We start from the raw sequence: 14,950 nt of genomic DNA, 5'->3' as shown, positions 1-14,950 counted from the left end.
TGGCAGACTTTACTCCCATCTACTTGTATTGCATTAAGACAGCGCATATTGTCTACTTCCAATAAGGTAAGATGAAGTTGTTTCATATTGTTAGGTTGATTTTTGGGTTAATATGTGATTGTGTGTCTTTGTGTAGTTGTACCAGGGAAGATGAGTGACACAGAGGACGACAATGAGATTTCCTTTACAGTGAAGGTAATCGCACTCCTTAAAACATAAGAGTTAATGTGAGTTGTCATGTTGCTGTTTTGTGTAACTTCCTGTATGGGTCTATATTGTAGTTTATTGGCCGAGTTGAGGTGGTCAGCCCTAATGGACTTAATATCCTGGAGGAAGCAGCTCAGAGCCTTAAGGTCAGTCTTAAAGGTGCTACTTAAGTATTATTTTTCAACAACTTTAGAGAAGTTGAGGTACAACAATACTGTTTTGGAAGTGTGTGTTGCCCAAAATCTAGCCTAGGAATCTAGGACATAGTTTAAAAGTGCATTTTAGCATTACAAAGAAAAGTGGGGATGTACCTGTGGGCCAAACATTTTTTGGGGTTTTTATTCAGTCAAAAAAAACGACATTAATGCAGTGGTGGGCCGTCAGGGCCAGCAAGGCCTTGTCTGCACTACAAAAAGCCAGTGTTCGAAAACAAGAAAAAATTAGGGGTATTTTATTTGAACTAAGCAAAATTATCTGCCAATAGAACAAGAAAATTTGGCTTTCCAAAACAAGTAAAATTAGCTAACCTCAATGAACCCAAAAATACCTTAAAGTAAGTATATTCAATATACTTACTTACGAGCGAATGTTACGCACGAGCACAAAACTTCACAAACGGCTAACAAAGACTTAGAAATTATTCATTGTTATTATTTTTTTTAAATGCACGGGACAAAATGAAATGCTCCCCTGGACGATGGCTTTTAACCATATACTTTTTTTTTCTTTTTATGTATTTATTCATTTTACATTTTATATTAAATGTCTTGGTTTTCCCTCCCTCTGAAAATCCTATTAAATGTTTAACAAGCCATCCTATAATAATAAAACCGCTATTAATGTAACAATACAATAAAACAAATATATTTAATGATGTTTTTTTCATTATTTTAACAATAGGCTTATGTATATTACTTTATATAGATTCTACAAGAAACACAAAACTTAAAAAATAAATGGTTTACAATTGCACACACAAGGTTTTGTGCAGCTTCACTCATTGTAAAGGAAGATAATGTGCTTCGTACACCTGCAGGACCGCAAGCAAGGTCGCAGAGAAAATGCGGGCTGGAATTTGAGTGATGTGGGCATTTTCTATATGAACAAGTGGAATGGATTGGATACCGACGCACGAAAGGGGCTCTCTACCTTACGCTACGAAGTGAGGGGAAACTGAGTGAATAATAACAGGTTATATGATTATTTATTTAAACTCATATTTGGGCCACTTTATAATGAATATGTCGGCATTTATTTGTAAAAAAAAAACAAAAAAACACCAAATTATTTAGGGGGGCTTAAGAATATTTTAGGGGGGCTTGAGCCCCCCTAAAATAGGCCTTACAACGCCAATGAGTTAAAGTACCAATGATTGTCACACACACTAGGTGTGGTGAAATTTGTCCTCTGCATTTGACCCATCCCCTTGTTCACCCCCTGGGATGTGAGGGGAGCAGTGGGCAGCAGCGGCGCCGCACCCGGGAATAATTGTTGATGATTTAACCCCCAATTCCAACCCTTGATGCTGAGTGCCAAGCAGGGAAGAATGCTGGTATGAGCTTTTAAACATAACCCGTTAACTGCTGCCAATCAAATGGTGAATAAGATACTCTTTAGGGTTCATATGTTTGTAAATCTGACTGTGATGAAGTCAGTGCCTCACCAGCCATCAACCTCACCGCACGTCACTGGTATATTCTCACTAATAACAACTGTACTACTATATGAGTACGTATTTTCTATTGTTTCATTGAAAATAAAACCGCAAAGTCCATTTGGCTGTCATCTGTTTTAATTATGAGACACAATTGTGTCAAAGTCATGATTTTTTTTTTCATGCTTGAAATAAGATATTCTTACTTTAAAAAAGTAGTTTTATACTTGTCAGTTTTCTACCGCTTGTCCCTTTTGGGGTCGCGGGGGCTGCTGGAGCCTATCTCAGCTGCATTCGGGCGGAAGGCGGGGTACACCCTGGACAAGTCGCCACCTCATCACAGGGCCAACACAGATAGACAGACAACATTCACACTCACATTCACACACTAGGGACCATTTAGTGTTGCCAATCAACCTATCCCCAGGTGCATGTCTTTGGAGGTGGGAGGAAGCCGGAGTACCCGAAGGGAACCCAGGCAGTCACGGGGAGAACATGCAAACTCCACACAGAAAGATCCCGAGCCCAGGATTGAACTCAGGACCTTTGTATTGTGAGGCACATGCACTAACCCCTTTTTCCACCGTGCTGCCCGGTTTTATAATTATTTAAATTCATATTTCGGCCACTTTATATTGAATTTGTTTGCACACTAAATTAATTAATTCTATGGGTATGTTCTAGATCTGTTGTTTTCAAACTTTTTACCAAAAAAACTTGGCTCACCAAGTACCACCATGATGACCAATCAAAATACTGTAGCGTACTAGGCCTAAATATTCATTAAAAACAAGTTGGAGGTTTTAACAAGTATATTTGATATTTTTGGCCACTGTAACATTGTGATTTATTGACGTACCACTAGATGGTGCCCATGTACCACAGTTTAAGAGTCCCTGCTCTAGATACTGTATTATTTCCATGTTTAAAAAGTAAAACATTTTGAGGTTTTTACATATGTTTTAAAAAGATGATTTAATCCAAATAAATGCAATCAATAGTTTTTTTTAGCACATGTAAAAATATCAAGTGTGTGTGTATGGGGCGGGTGGAATAGAGGCCTAGTGGTTAGTGTCCGCCCTGAGATCGGTAGTTGTGTGTTCAAACCCCGGCTGAGTCATACCAAAGACTATAAAAATGGGAGCCATTACCTCCCTGCTTGGCACTCAGCATCAAGGGTTGGAATTGGGGGTTAAATCACCAAAAATTAGAGATGATAAATGCTTTAAAATGTAATATCGGATATTATCGGTATCGGTTTCAACCTCACGATTTTCTCGGGAGAATTTCCGTGCCCCTCCCGAAAATCTCCCGGGGCAACATTAATGGGGGCGTGCCTTAAATGCACTGCCTTTAGCGTCCTCTATAACCTGTCGTCACGTCGCTTTTCCTCCATACAAACAGCGTGCCGGCCTAGTCACATAATATATGCGGCTTTTACACACACACAAGTGAATGCAATGCATACTTGATTAACAGCCATACAGGTCACACTGAGGGTTGCCGTATAAACAACTTCAACACTGTTACAAATATGCGCCACACTGTGAACCCACACCAAACAAGAATGACAAACACATTTCGGGAGAACATCCGCACCGTAACACAACAGAACAAATACCCTCATCTTGAGTATGGGGGGGGGGGGGGCTCAGAATTTAGTGCTACATCCTTAAAGCGCTAACCTTAAACTCACACTTTTGACAGCAACATCTCGCTAGCATGTTGACATATTTGCCAAAGAAATGTACAACTCCCATGTCTGTATCTGACTGGCCGGTGGCAGGAAGAGCTCATATATTTCTGTTGCTGTTTAAGATGTGTAGCGAAGCCTGTAAGCGTAAGAAAGGTGAACCTCCATGAAGTGTCTTCCCCTGCCATCCTCAGACACCTGATCCTTACGCCTCTGAGAAGACCGCCAAGAAGAGCAAGGTCCACCTCTTTGTCTCCCAGAATGGTGTCGACATTTTGGAGAACAAAACCAAGGTGCATGTGCAGCAAAATATAGAGTTCAAAGCAAGCATCCTTGCATCGAACTGATCATCTTTTCCCCCCGCTTCCTAGTTTCTGCTGTACACCTGCCCGCTCGCCACCATCTCCTTCTGCGCCGTCATGCCGTCGTCGCCCAAAGTGTTCGGCTTCGTGGCCAAGCACCCTGCGGTGGACATGTACCACTGCTACCTGTTCAAAAGCGACACCTTGGTGAGTATGTCGCCAACACCTCTGAGCGTACACGCGGCCTCCGCAGCAACATTCCAACACGCCTTCCTCAGTCCCACGTGCTGGTCTCCGCTGTCGGCGACGTCTTCCGAACCGCCAAAAAGGAGGAGAGGGCGAGAGGAGGTCGAGATCTGATTGTAGAGGCGCTCAGGCATAAGGTCAGCAGCCCTCATTTTAATTGGATAGGAGCTGCTGTGATAAAAGATAACACCGGCTCACTCTCCCGCAGAACAAAATGCTGCAGAAGCAGAATTCCGAGCTCAAGAGGAGGCTTGCAGAAAAAAATGGCCAACAATAAGGTGCTGGTGTGTTAAACATACGTAATACATACAGTACAGGCCAAAGGTTTGGACACCTTCTCATTCAATGGGTTTTCTTTATTTTCATGACTATTTATATTGTAGATTGTCACTGAAGGCATCAAAACTATGAATGAACACATGTGCAGTTATGTACTTCACAAAAAAAAGTGAAATAACTGAAAACATGTTTTATATTCTAGTATCTTCAAAATAGCCACCCTTTGCCCTGATTACTGTTTTGCACACTCTTGACATTCTTTCCATGAGCTTCAAGAGGTAGTCACCTGAAAGGGTTTTCACTTCACAGGTGTCATAGTTCAGTGACTATAATGTAAACAGTCATGAAATAAAGAAAACGCATTGAAATGAGAAGGTGTGTCCACATTTTGGGCCTGTACTGTATATAATATTCACAGTTTTTCTGTAAAACTATCAAGATTATGGTAAAATGGTGGTCAGAATAGATGAAAATGACAAATTAATCCATTCTGTATTCAACCTAAATGTTTATTGTTCAGTCTATACATTCATTGACTTCAGCCAGGAAGATTGTTTTATATTGACATGTTTTTCTTACTTTGTGATTATATACTGAATATTTCATATGTATGACAAAAATCAAATGGGGTGGAGGTGCAAAAGTCTGCCCTCCACTGCTGCTAATCATGTTTAAGGGGGAACATTATCACAATTTCAGAAGGGTTAAAACCATTAAAAATCAGTTCCCAGTGGCTTATTTTATTTTTCGAAGTTTTTTTCAAAATTTTACCCATCACGCAATATCCCTAAAAAAAGCTTCAAAGTGCCTGATTTTAGCCATCGTTATATACACCCGTCCATTTTCCTGTGACGTCACATAGTGATGCCAACACAAACAAACATGGCGGAAAGAACAGCAAGCTATAGCGACATTAGCTCGGATTCAGACTGGGATTTCAGCGGCTTAAGCGATTCAACAGATTACGCATGTATTGAAACGGATCGTTGTAGTGTGGAGGCAGGTAGCGAAAACGAAATTGAAGAAGAAACTGAAGCTATTGAGCCATATCGGTTTGAACCGTATGCAAGCGAAACCGAGGAAAACGACACAACAGCCAGCGACACGGGAGACAGCGAGGACGAATTCGGCGATCGCCTTCTAACCAACGATTGGTATGTGTTTGTTTGGCATTAAAGGAAACTAACAACTATGAACTAGGTTTACAGCATATGAAATACATTTGGCAACAACATGCACTTTGAGAGTGCAGACAGCCCATTTCAGGCGCGCTAAGAACATATATTTTTCCACGATTTCAGCACTCAGGTTAACCATACCCAGAGGTGGGTAGTAACGCGCTACATTTACTCCGTTACATCTACTTGAGTAACTTTTGGGATAAATTGTACTTCTAAGAATAGTTTTAATGCAACATACTTTTACTTTTACTTGAGTATATTTATAGAGAAGAAACGCTACTTTTACTCCGCTACTTTTATCTACATTCAGCTCGCTACTAATTTTTATCGATCTGTTAATGCACGCTTTGTTTGTTTTGGTCTGTCAGACAGACCTTCAAAGTGCCTGCCTTACTGGTGACGTTTCATTCCGTTCCACCAATAAAATGCAGTCACTAGTGAGGTTTGACTCCGTTCCACCAATCAGATGCAGTCACTGGTGACGTTGGACCAATCAAACAGAGCCAGGCGGTCACATGACCTGACTTAAACAAGTTGAAAAACTTATTGGGGTGTTACCATTTACTGGTCAATTGTACGGAATATGTACTGTACTGTGCAATCTACTAATACAAGTTTCAATCAATCAATCAAAAGTGTGAAGGAAAAAAGACACTTTTTTATTTCAAACGTACATCCCGTCACAAGCCTAAAGACTGACTGCACAGTTCCTGTCTTCACAATAAAAGTGCCGCTCCATCGCGCATGCGCTTTCAAAATAAGAGTCTCCGAAAGCCAGCGCAAACAAGCTAGCAAGCTACGGAATTTGCCGCCAATGTATTTCTTGTAAAGTGTGTGAAAACGAATATGGAAGCTGGACAAATAAGATACCAAAAACCAACCACTTTCATGTGGTATTAGACAGAAAGGAGGAACTTTTTTTCTCCTGCATTTGAAAACGTGGACGTTAAGCACTGCTGTCTGATTACAATCAATGCAAGTCATCAGAATCAGGTAATACACCAACTTATATTCTTGTCAACATGAAAGAAAGGAATCTATATGTGTTAAACATGCATGTATATTCATTAAAACACCTTAAACATGTAAACAAAAATGGCAAAATAAATAAATATAAATGATATACTGTATATATCAATGTATGTGTATATATGTATATGTATGTATATATATATATATATATATATATATATATATATATATATATATATATATATATGATATGTGTGTGTATGTTACTCATCAGTTACTCAGTACTTGAGTAGTTTTTTCACAACATACTTTTTACTTTTACTCAAGTAAATATTTGGGTGACTACTCCTTACTTTTACTTGAGTAATAAATCTCTAAAGTAACAGTACTCTTACTTGAGTACAATTTCTGGCTACTCTACCCACCTCTGACCATACCTAAATAGACACAAAATACTGCATTACACAAGACTACCCGAATGTACTCGAATGATTGAAAAAAATAAATGTTTCTAAGCTAAATTATTGGTTTATGTATAATAATTTACGTAAAACCGCGAGTAATGAATAAAGTTTTCATCAATTAATATATTCTGTAGACATACCCTCATCCGCTCTCTTTTCCTGAAAGCTGATCTGTCCAGTTTTGGAGTTGATGTCAGCAGGCCAGGGAAGCTAGGGTCTTTATCGTTGGAAATGCATCTGCTTTGAGTGTCGCAGGATATCCACACATTCTTGCCATCTCTGTCGTAGCATAGCCTTCGTCGGTAAAGTGTGCGGAACAAACGACTAACCATTTCGTCGGCTTTCCCCTCAGCCTCGTATTTTGAACAAATTCCGTCCAATTTCTTGCCACTTTCGCATCTTTGGGCCACTGGTGCAACTTGAATCCGTCCCTGTTCGTGTTGTTACACCCTCCGACAACACACCGACGAAAGTGAGAAAATGGCGGATTGCTTCCCGATGTGACGTCACAACGTCATCGCTCCGAGAGCGATTAATAGAAAGGCGTTTAATTCGCCAAAATGCACCCATTTAGAGTTCGGAAATCGGTTAAAAAAATATATGGTCTTTTTTCTGCAACATCAAGGTATATATTGACGCTTACATAGGTCTGGTGATAATGTTCCCCTTTAAAGTTGTCATTTTTTGTTTTGTTTTCGAGTCACTTAGACTCAAATCCAACAAAAAACGTTTTAAGAATAGCCTACTGTAATAGATCAATGATACTTCAATAAAAAAAGAAAGAAAATACAGTTTGAGTGTAAGTGTGCACTTTAGCCAAAAGGGGGCGCCAAAGATGAGGCCAAATTGTCAGGTTGAAAAAACTATTTCTATTGAAATCTGTCTCATTTTAATACTATATCAAATAATAAACTCATTATGCTATGTATTTATTTGCACCATAATAGTTGTGTTCTTAAAATTGTAAAGGACTTAAAATATTAAATACTCTGTTTGTATTGGAATTTAAGGGAAAAATATTAATTCAGGCAAGTGAAATTTTAAACATTAATTTTTGCATCAAAATATCACTGTTTTTAATGAAATACCAATAAAAATGATTTAGACACAATTTGTTGACAGCTCGTTTCAGCCGTAGGTATTCGCTGTTCCTCCTCCCTTCTAGAGTATTTACTAGTAGCCACTGAGAAGGTATATTTTTGATGTTTACAGTTTCCAAATGGTAAAAAAAAAGTGTAGAAATGCTCCCAATTGCAGGAAATGTGGTCTTGATTTTCAAAATGTTCTTTCGGTGTTTGTGTGGCAGCACTTGTGATTATAGAAATGTTCCTCTTTTTTTCCTCAACTTTTCTCTTTTTTTCTCCTCAAAGATGCTCATATCCCTGTAATTCCTACTATCATATTATTTACCAATATTTTTTGTTAAAAATTAGGGTGACATACAGTACAGGCCAAAAGTTTGGACTTTCCTTTCTCATTGAATGCGTTTTCTTTATTTTCATGACTATTTACATTGTAGATTGTCACTGAAGGCATCAAAACTATGAATGAACACATGTGCAGTTATGTACTTAACAAAAAAAGGTGAAGTAACTGAAAACATGTTTTAAATTCTAGTTTCTTCAAAATAGCCACTATTTGCTCTGAATAATGCTTCGCACACTCTTTGCATTCTCTCAATGAGCTTCAAGAGCATACTTGCCAACCTTGAGACCTCCGATTTCAGGAGGTGGGGGTTGGGGGGGGGTAGGGGGGCGTGGTTTAGAGGGGAGGAGTATATTTACAGCTAGAATTCACCAAATCAAGTATTTCATATATATATATATATATATATATATATATATATATATATAAGAAATACTTGACTTTCAGTGAATTCTAGCTATATTTATATATGTATATTTATTTTATTATATATATATATAAATATATATATATATATATATATAAGAGAAATACTTGAATTTCAGTGTTCATTTATTTACACATATACACACACATAACACTCATCTACTCATTGTTGAGTTAAGGGTTGAATTGTCCATCCTTGTTCTATTCTCTGTCACTATTTTTCTAACCATGCTGAACACCCTCTCTGATCATGCATTCTGCTTCGTCTCCTTGTTGTGTGCGCAGTTGTGCACTGCACTCTCTAAAAGCCGTAGATGTTATTGTCACATATGCATGTACAGTAGATGGCAGTGTTGTCCTGTTTAAGAGCGTCAAAACATTGCTGTTTACGGCAGACGAACTGCTTTACGGTAGACGAAAATGTGACTGCTGTTGTTGTGTGTTGTTACCGCGGTGGGAGGACGTTAATGAAACTGCCTAATAATAAACCCACATAAGAAACCAAGAACTCGCCCTCGATCATTCTACAGTTATAACGTGATTGGGCAGGCACACTGTTTATATTGTGGGAAAGCGGACGTGAAAACAGGCTGTCGACACGTCACTCAGGTCCGCCTGAATTTCGGGAGATTTTCGGGAGAAATTTTGTCCCGGGAGGTTTTCGGGAGAGGCGCTGAATTTCGGAAAATCCGGGAGGGTTGGCAAGTATGTTCAAGAGGTAGTCACCTGAAATGGTTTTCACTTCACAGGTGTGCTTGCGTTCATGTGTAATGGCTTAAAACATAACAATTCAATAAAACCAAAATTTGGCATGATGTAAAAGTTTGTAGGTTAAGATTTGAAAGTGAAATATGAGCTAAAAAATAAGTGAACTATCGATGTATAATGAGTTGAATGTGTACATGCTGTAAAAGTTCATAGGTTAAGATTTGAAAGGGAAATTTTTAACTTAAAAATAGTTTATAATGAGTTGAATATGTAATTTCCTTTTCACAGCATAAATAATTGTCTAAAAAACATTTCTCAGGCAGTATAAAGGAGATTACAACATAATCACTTTAACGGGGTGTGTTTACAGAAGCTTGGAAGAAAGTGAACTCTGACATCACTTCAGCCTGTTGGCCTGGCTGTTAAAATACTGCAGTGTTACAAATGTGGAATTTGAAATATGTGAGTTTTTACCGGGCAAGAGATCATCCACAATTACCAGTATATTACTGCTACTCAGTCTTATTATATATACAGCCTTTTTAAAACATTCTGCTGTTATGACAAGGATTTGTGCATATTCATCCCATTGTTTGGCATTGTTGTTGATTTATTATCTACTTTTCATGATTTTGGACATAAGTGGGCTTGACCTGACTTTTAGTATCAACTTCCTGTGGTCTTTTCCATGATGACATGACAACCTCAACAGTCTGTTTCCTTCTTTTGTATTCAGCAGCGTTCCTAACCTTTTGAGCTTGAACAAAAACATTTAGCCGATTAAATTACTGTTAAACATGAGCACCGCTTTTTGCAACTCTTACAAGAATATTTACCGGGCAGTTTTTTCTGAATATACAGTACTGGAAAATTGCCGATTTTCTATATAGGGAACTTGTGTCTGCATTCTTGGCCAATTAAGCTCATTCGGATTCAGATATCACCCAAAAATTGCCTCATTTATTGCACATTTTATATCTAAATCATTTTAACCGTGACCAATGCCAGGTGAAACTATGAAATGAACACAACAATTAAACTATTGAAATAATGACTATAAATAGTACTAATTAACAAATCCATTTTTATGTTTAAATATTGTGATTGTAATATACAAACCCTGTTTCCATATGAGTTGGGAAATTGTGTTAGCTGTAAATATAAACGGAATACAATGATTTGCAAATCTTTTTCAACCCATATTCAATTGAATGCACTACAAAGACAACATATTTGATGTTCAAACTCATAAACTTTTTTTTGCAAATAATAATTAACTTAGAATTTCATGGCTGCAACACGTGCCAAAGTAGTTGGGAAAGGGCATGTTCACCACTGTGTTACATGGCCTTTCCTTTTAACAACACTCAGTAAACGTTTGGGAACTGAGGAGACACATTTTTGAAGCTTCTCAGGTGGAATTCTTTCCCATTCTTGCTTGATGTACAGCTTAAGTTGTTCAACAGTCCGGGGGTCTCCGTTGTGCTATTTTAGGCTTCATAATGCGCCACACATTTTCAATGGGAGACAGGTCTGGACTACAGGCAGGCCAGTCTAGTACCTGCACTCTTTTAGTATGAAGCCATGTTGATGTAACACGTGGCTTGGCATTGTCTTGCTGAAATAAGCAGGGGCGTCCATGGTAACGTTGCTTGGATGGCAACATATGTTGCTCCAAAACATGTATGTACCTTTCAGCATTAATGGCGCCTTCACAGATGTGTAAGTTACCCATGTCTTGGACACGAATACACCCCCATACCATCACAGATGCTGGCTTTTCAACTTTGCGCCTATAACAATCCGGATGGTTCTTTTCCTTTTTGGTCCGGAGGACACGACGTCCACAGTTTCCAAAAACTATTTGAAATGTGGACTCGTCAGACCACAGAACACTTTTCCACTTTGTATCAGTCCATCTTAGATGAGCTCAGGCCCAGCGAAGCCGACGGCGTTTCTGGGTGTTGTTGATAAACGGTTTTCGCCTTGCATAGGAGAGTTTTACCTTGCACTTACAGATGTAGCGACCAACTGTAGTTACTGACAGTGGGTTTCTGAAGTGTTCCTGAGCCCATGTGGTGATATCCTTTACACACTGATGTCACTTGTTGATGCAGTACAGCCTGAGGGATGGAAGGTCACGGGCTTAGCTGCTTACGTGCAGTGATTTCTCCAGATTCTCTGAACCCTTTGATGATATTACGGACCGTAGATGGTGAAATCCCTAAATTCCTTGCAATAGCTGGTTGAGAGGTTTTTCTTAAACTGTTCAACAATTTGCTCACGCATTTGTTAACAAAGTGGTGACCCTCGCCCCATCCTTGTTTGTGAATGACTGAGCATTTCATGGAATCTACTTTTATACCCAATCATGGCACCCACCTGTTCCCAATTAGCCTGTTCACCTGTGGGATGTTCCAAATAAGTGTTTGATGAGCATTCCTCAACTTTATCAGTATTTATTGCCACCTTTCCCAACTTCTTTGTCACGTGTTGCTGGCATCAAATTCTAAAGTTAATGATTATTTGCAGAAAAAAAAAAAAGTTTATCAGTTTGAACATCAAATATGTTGTCTTTGTAGCATATTCAACTGAATATGGGTTGAAAATGATTTGCAAATCATTGTATTCCGTTTATATTTACATCTAACCCAAATTTCCCAACTCATATGGAAACGGGGTTTGTAATATAGTCTGGTCAAGTATTTCATGTTCTGTTTTTGTTTTTTTCTTTATACTTTTTTTAATATATTGGAAAATGGCCAAATTGCCAGTTTTCTATATCAGGAACTTAATATTAATAATAATAATACATTTTATTTGGTATAGCGCTTTTCAGAGTACTCAAAGACGCTTTACGGCAGAGGTGCTCATTACGTCGATCGCGATCTACCGGTCGATCTCGGAGGGTGTGTCAGTCGATCACCAGCCAGGCATTAAAAAAATAGTCCTAAAAATGAGATATCATAAATCTTCACTATGACGTCACTTTCGTCACTTGATTGACATTCACGGCACCCGAGGGTCTTCTGAGATGACGCTGGCTGCTGCCAGCTCATTAAAATTACCGACTGGAAGGCGAGAAACACTTTATTTCAACAGACTCTGGCGCCGTACCTGTCGTCAAAACTCCAAAGACCGACTGCACAGTTGCACAATAAAAGCTCTGCTTCATCCTGCCTGCGCTACCAAAATAAGAGTCTCAGAAAGCTGGCGTGCACAAGCTAGCAAGCGACGGAGTTTGCCGACAATGTATTTCTTGTAAAGTGTATACAAAGGAGTACGGAAGCTGGACAAATAAGATGCCAAAAACCAACCACTTTCATGTGGTATTGGACAGAAAGGAGGACTTTTTTTCTCCTCCATTCGAAAATGCGGACGTTATCATCACCACTGTCTGATTCCAATCAATGCAAGTCATCACAATCAGGTAATACACCAACTTATATTCTTGTCTTCATGAAAGAAAGGAATCTATATGTGTTAAACATGCTTGTATTATCTTTAAACACCTTTAACTTGTTAACAATATTAACTATATGTGTTAAACATGCTTGTATTATCTTTAACCACCTTTAAGTTGTTAACAATATTAACTATTTGTGTTAAACATGCTTGTATTATTTTTAACCACCTTTAACTTGTTAACAATATTAACTATATGTATTAAACATACTTGTATTATCATTAAACACCTTTAATGTATTAACAATATTAACTATATGTGTTAAACATGCTTGCATTATCATTAAACACCTTTAACTTGTTAACAAAAACATGTTTCATAAATAAGTAAATATAAATTATATATATGAATGAGGTAGATCCCCACGACTTGATCAATTGAAAAGTAGCTCGCCTGCAGAAAAAGTGAGCACCCCTGCTTTACGGGATAAAAAAATTAAAACAGTTCAAAGTAATAATATAAAAATACAGGAAATATAAAAGCAGTACATTGTAAAATACATAATAATACAGGACATTTACAAGACGGGACATTTCAGGACACAGAACACTAATCACTGCTTAAAAGCAGATCTGAATAGGTGTGTTTTGAGAAGGCTTTTGAAAGTAGGAAGGTCTGAGCAGTCACAGATGTTTATTTATATATATATATAGTCAGGCCTCTGATACACTATGAAGACTTGTTTTGATTGACTGAAACTTGTATTAGTAGATTGCACAGTACAGTACATATTCCGTACAATTGACCACTAAATGGTAACAACCCAATAAGTTTTCCAACTCGTTTAAGGTCCACGTTAATCAATTCATGACCTGAGACTGTTAATGCATTTTTAGCGTTATACTTGATAACAGCATGTGTGAAGAAACTTTCTGTTCCTTTTTTTTTTGTCTGTGCGGCCTCAAAAAAAACCATCACAGCTATTTCGGTCTTTTGTTTCTTTCTGCTTACCATTCCTCCCTCCGTCTCTAACTTCTTCCATATTTGGATTCAACTCAACTCCTTTCTGACCTTTTCCTTTGCTCCGTCGTTCCACCTTTTGCCCCAATCTTCCAGAAAGAAGCCATTCATCTTACTTCACGCACACCGTGTTAGCTGGTTTCGGCCGAGTATGCAACAAGACCCACTTTTAGGCAGCATATAAAGCTTTTTTTTCCCAGTTTGTTGGTGCAAAACACTGAAAGACTGGAGTGAATTCAACGCCATATGAAACAATGTTGGGGGTTTGCTGCAAACGTAAATTGCAGTCTGAGCTCATGTCTGAGAGGGGTCTGAGGGAGTTTTTTTTTTTTTTTTAGGGGGGGGCTCCTGGGGGACGTTGTTGAGGCAATAATAACAAAAAGTGGAGGCTGGGTGGAGGTGAAGGAGAATTTGCCTTTTAAGGGGGTCCGCTTTCTGTCTCTCTCTCTCTGCTTGTGCAAGCCTTGTGAGCTCATGCACACAAACACTGAGCAGGACTTTCAAAATAAACAGCAAGTTGTGGAATAGTTTCCAGACAAACATAGATCTGAGGTTGTTTACATCGTAGCAAAAACACTACGCGGTTGTCTAGGGCAGGGGTTGGCAACCCGCGGCTGTAGAGCCGATGCGGCTCTTTAGCGCCGCCCTAGTGGCTCTCTGGAGCTTTTTCCAGAAATGTATGAAAAATGGAAAAAGATGAGGGGGAAAAAAAAAATTTTTTGTTTTAAAATGTTTTCTGTAGGATGACAAACATGAGACAAACCTCCCTAATTGTTATAAAGCACATTGTTTATATCATACTTGCCAACCTTGAGACCTCCGATTTCGGGAGGTGGTCGGGGGTGGGCCGGGGGGCATGGTTAAGATATATATATATAAGAAATACTTGACTTTCAGTGAATTCTAGCTATATATAAATATATATATATATATATATATATATATATAAATAAAATAAATACTTGAA

At 38.5% G+C, this 14,950-nt stretch overlaps 1 protein-coding gene across 2 annotated transcripts; it reads left to right on the top strand.

The window, feature by feature from the left end:
- Positions 1–7: 7 nt before the first annotated feature.
- LOC133615445 (PTB domain-containing engulfment adapter protein 1-like) lies at positions 8–4,470 on the top strand. 2 transcript variants are annotated; one of them, XM_061974035.1, is made up of 7 exons: positions 8–66; positions 137–195; positions 282–353; positions 3,749–3,847; positions 3,926–4,063; positions 4,135–4,239; positions 4,311–4,470. In XM_061974035.1, the coding sequence occupies exons 2-7, from the start codon at positions 151–153 to the stop codon at positions 4,377–4,379; spliced, it is 528 nt and encodes a 175-aa protein (XP_061830019.1). In that variant the 5' UTR covers positions 8–66; positions 137–150; the 3' UTR covers positions 4,380–4,470. The 2 variants fall into 2 exon arrangements, with proteins under 2 accessions (XP_061830019.1, XP_061830027.1); XM_061974043.1 differs by lacking the exon at positions 282–353 and having other exon boundaries at positions 23–66.
- Positions 4,471–14,950: the final 10,480 nt, after the last annotated feature.

Source organism: Nerophis lumbriciformis, linkage group LG01 (genome assembly GCF_033978685.3).
Source record: "Nerophis lumbriciformis linkage group LG01, RoL_Nlum_v2.1, whole genome shotgun sequence".
Lineage (NCBI taxonomy): Eukaryota > Metazoa > Chordata > Actinopteri > Syngnathiformes > Syngnathidae > Nerophis > Nerophis lumbriciformis.
The sequence above is the reverse complement of the archived record's forward strand: the minus strand, read 5'-3'. Positions and strand labels throughout refer to the sequence as shown.

What these genes read in the sequence shown, in the direction of transcription:
- LOC133615445 (XM_061974035.1), top strand. Translation starts at nt 151, where the DNA reads ATGAGTGACACAGAGGACGACAATGAGATTTCCTTTACAGTGAAG. An exon ending in AAGCAGCTCAGAGCCTTAAG is followed by an intron (nt 354 to 3,748) that starts GTCAGTCTTAAA and finishes TGCCATCCTCAG; the next exon opens with ACACCTGATCCTTACGCCTC. An exon ending in TAGAGGCGCTCAGGCATAAG is followed by an intron (nt 4,240 to 4,310) that starts GTCAGCAGCCCT and finishes ACTCTCCCGCAG; the next exon opens with AACAAAATGCTGCAGAAGCA.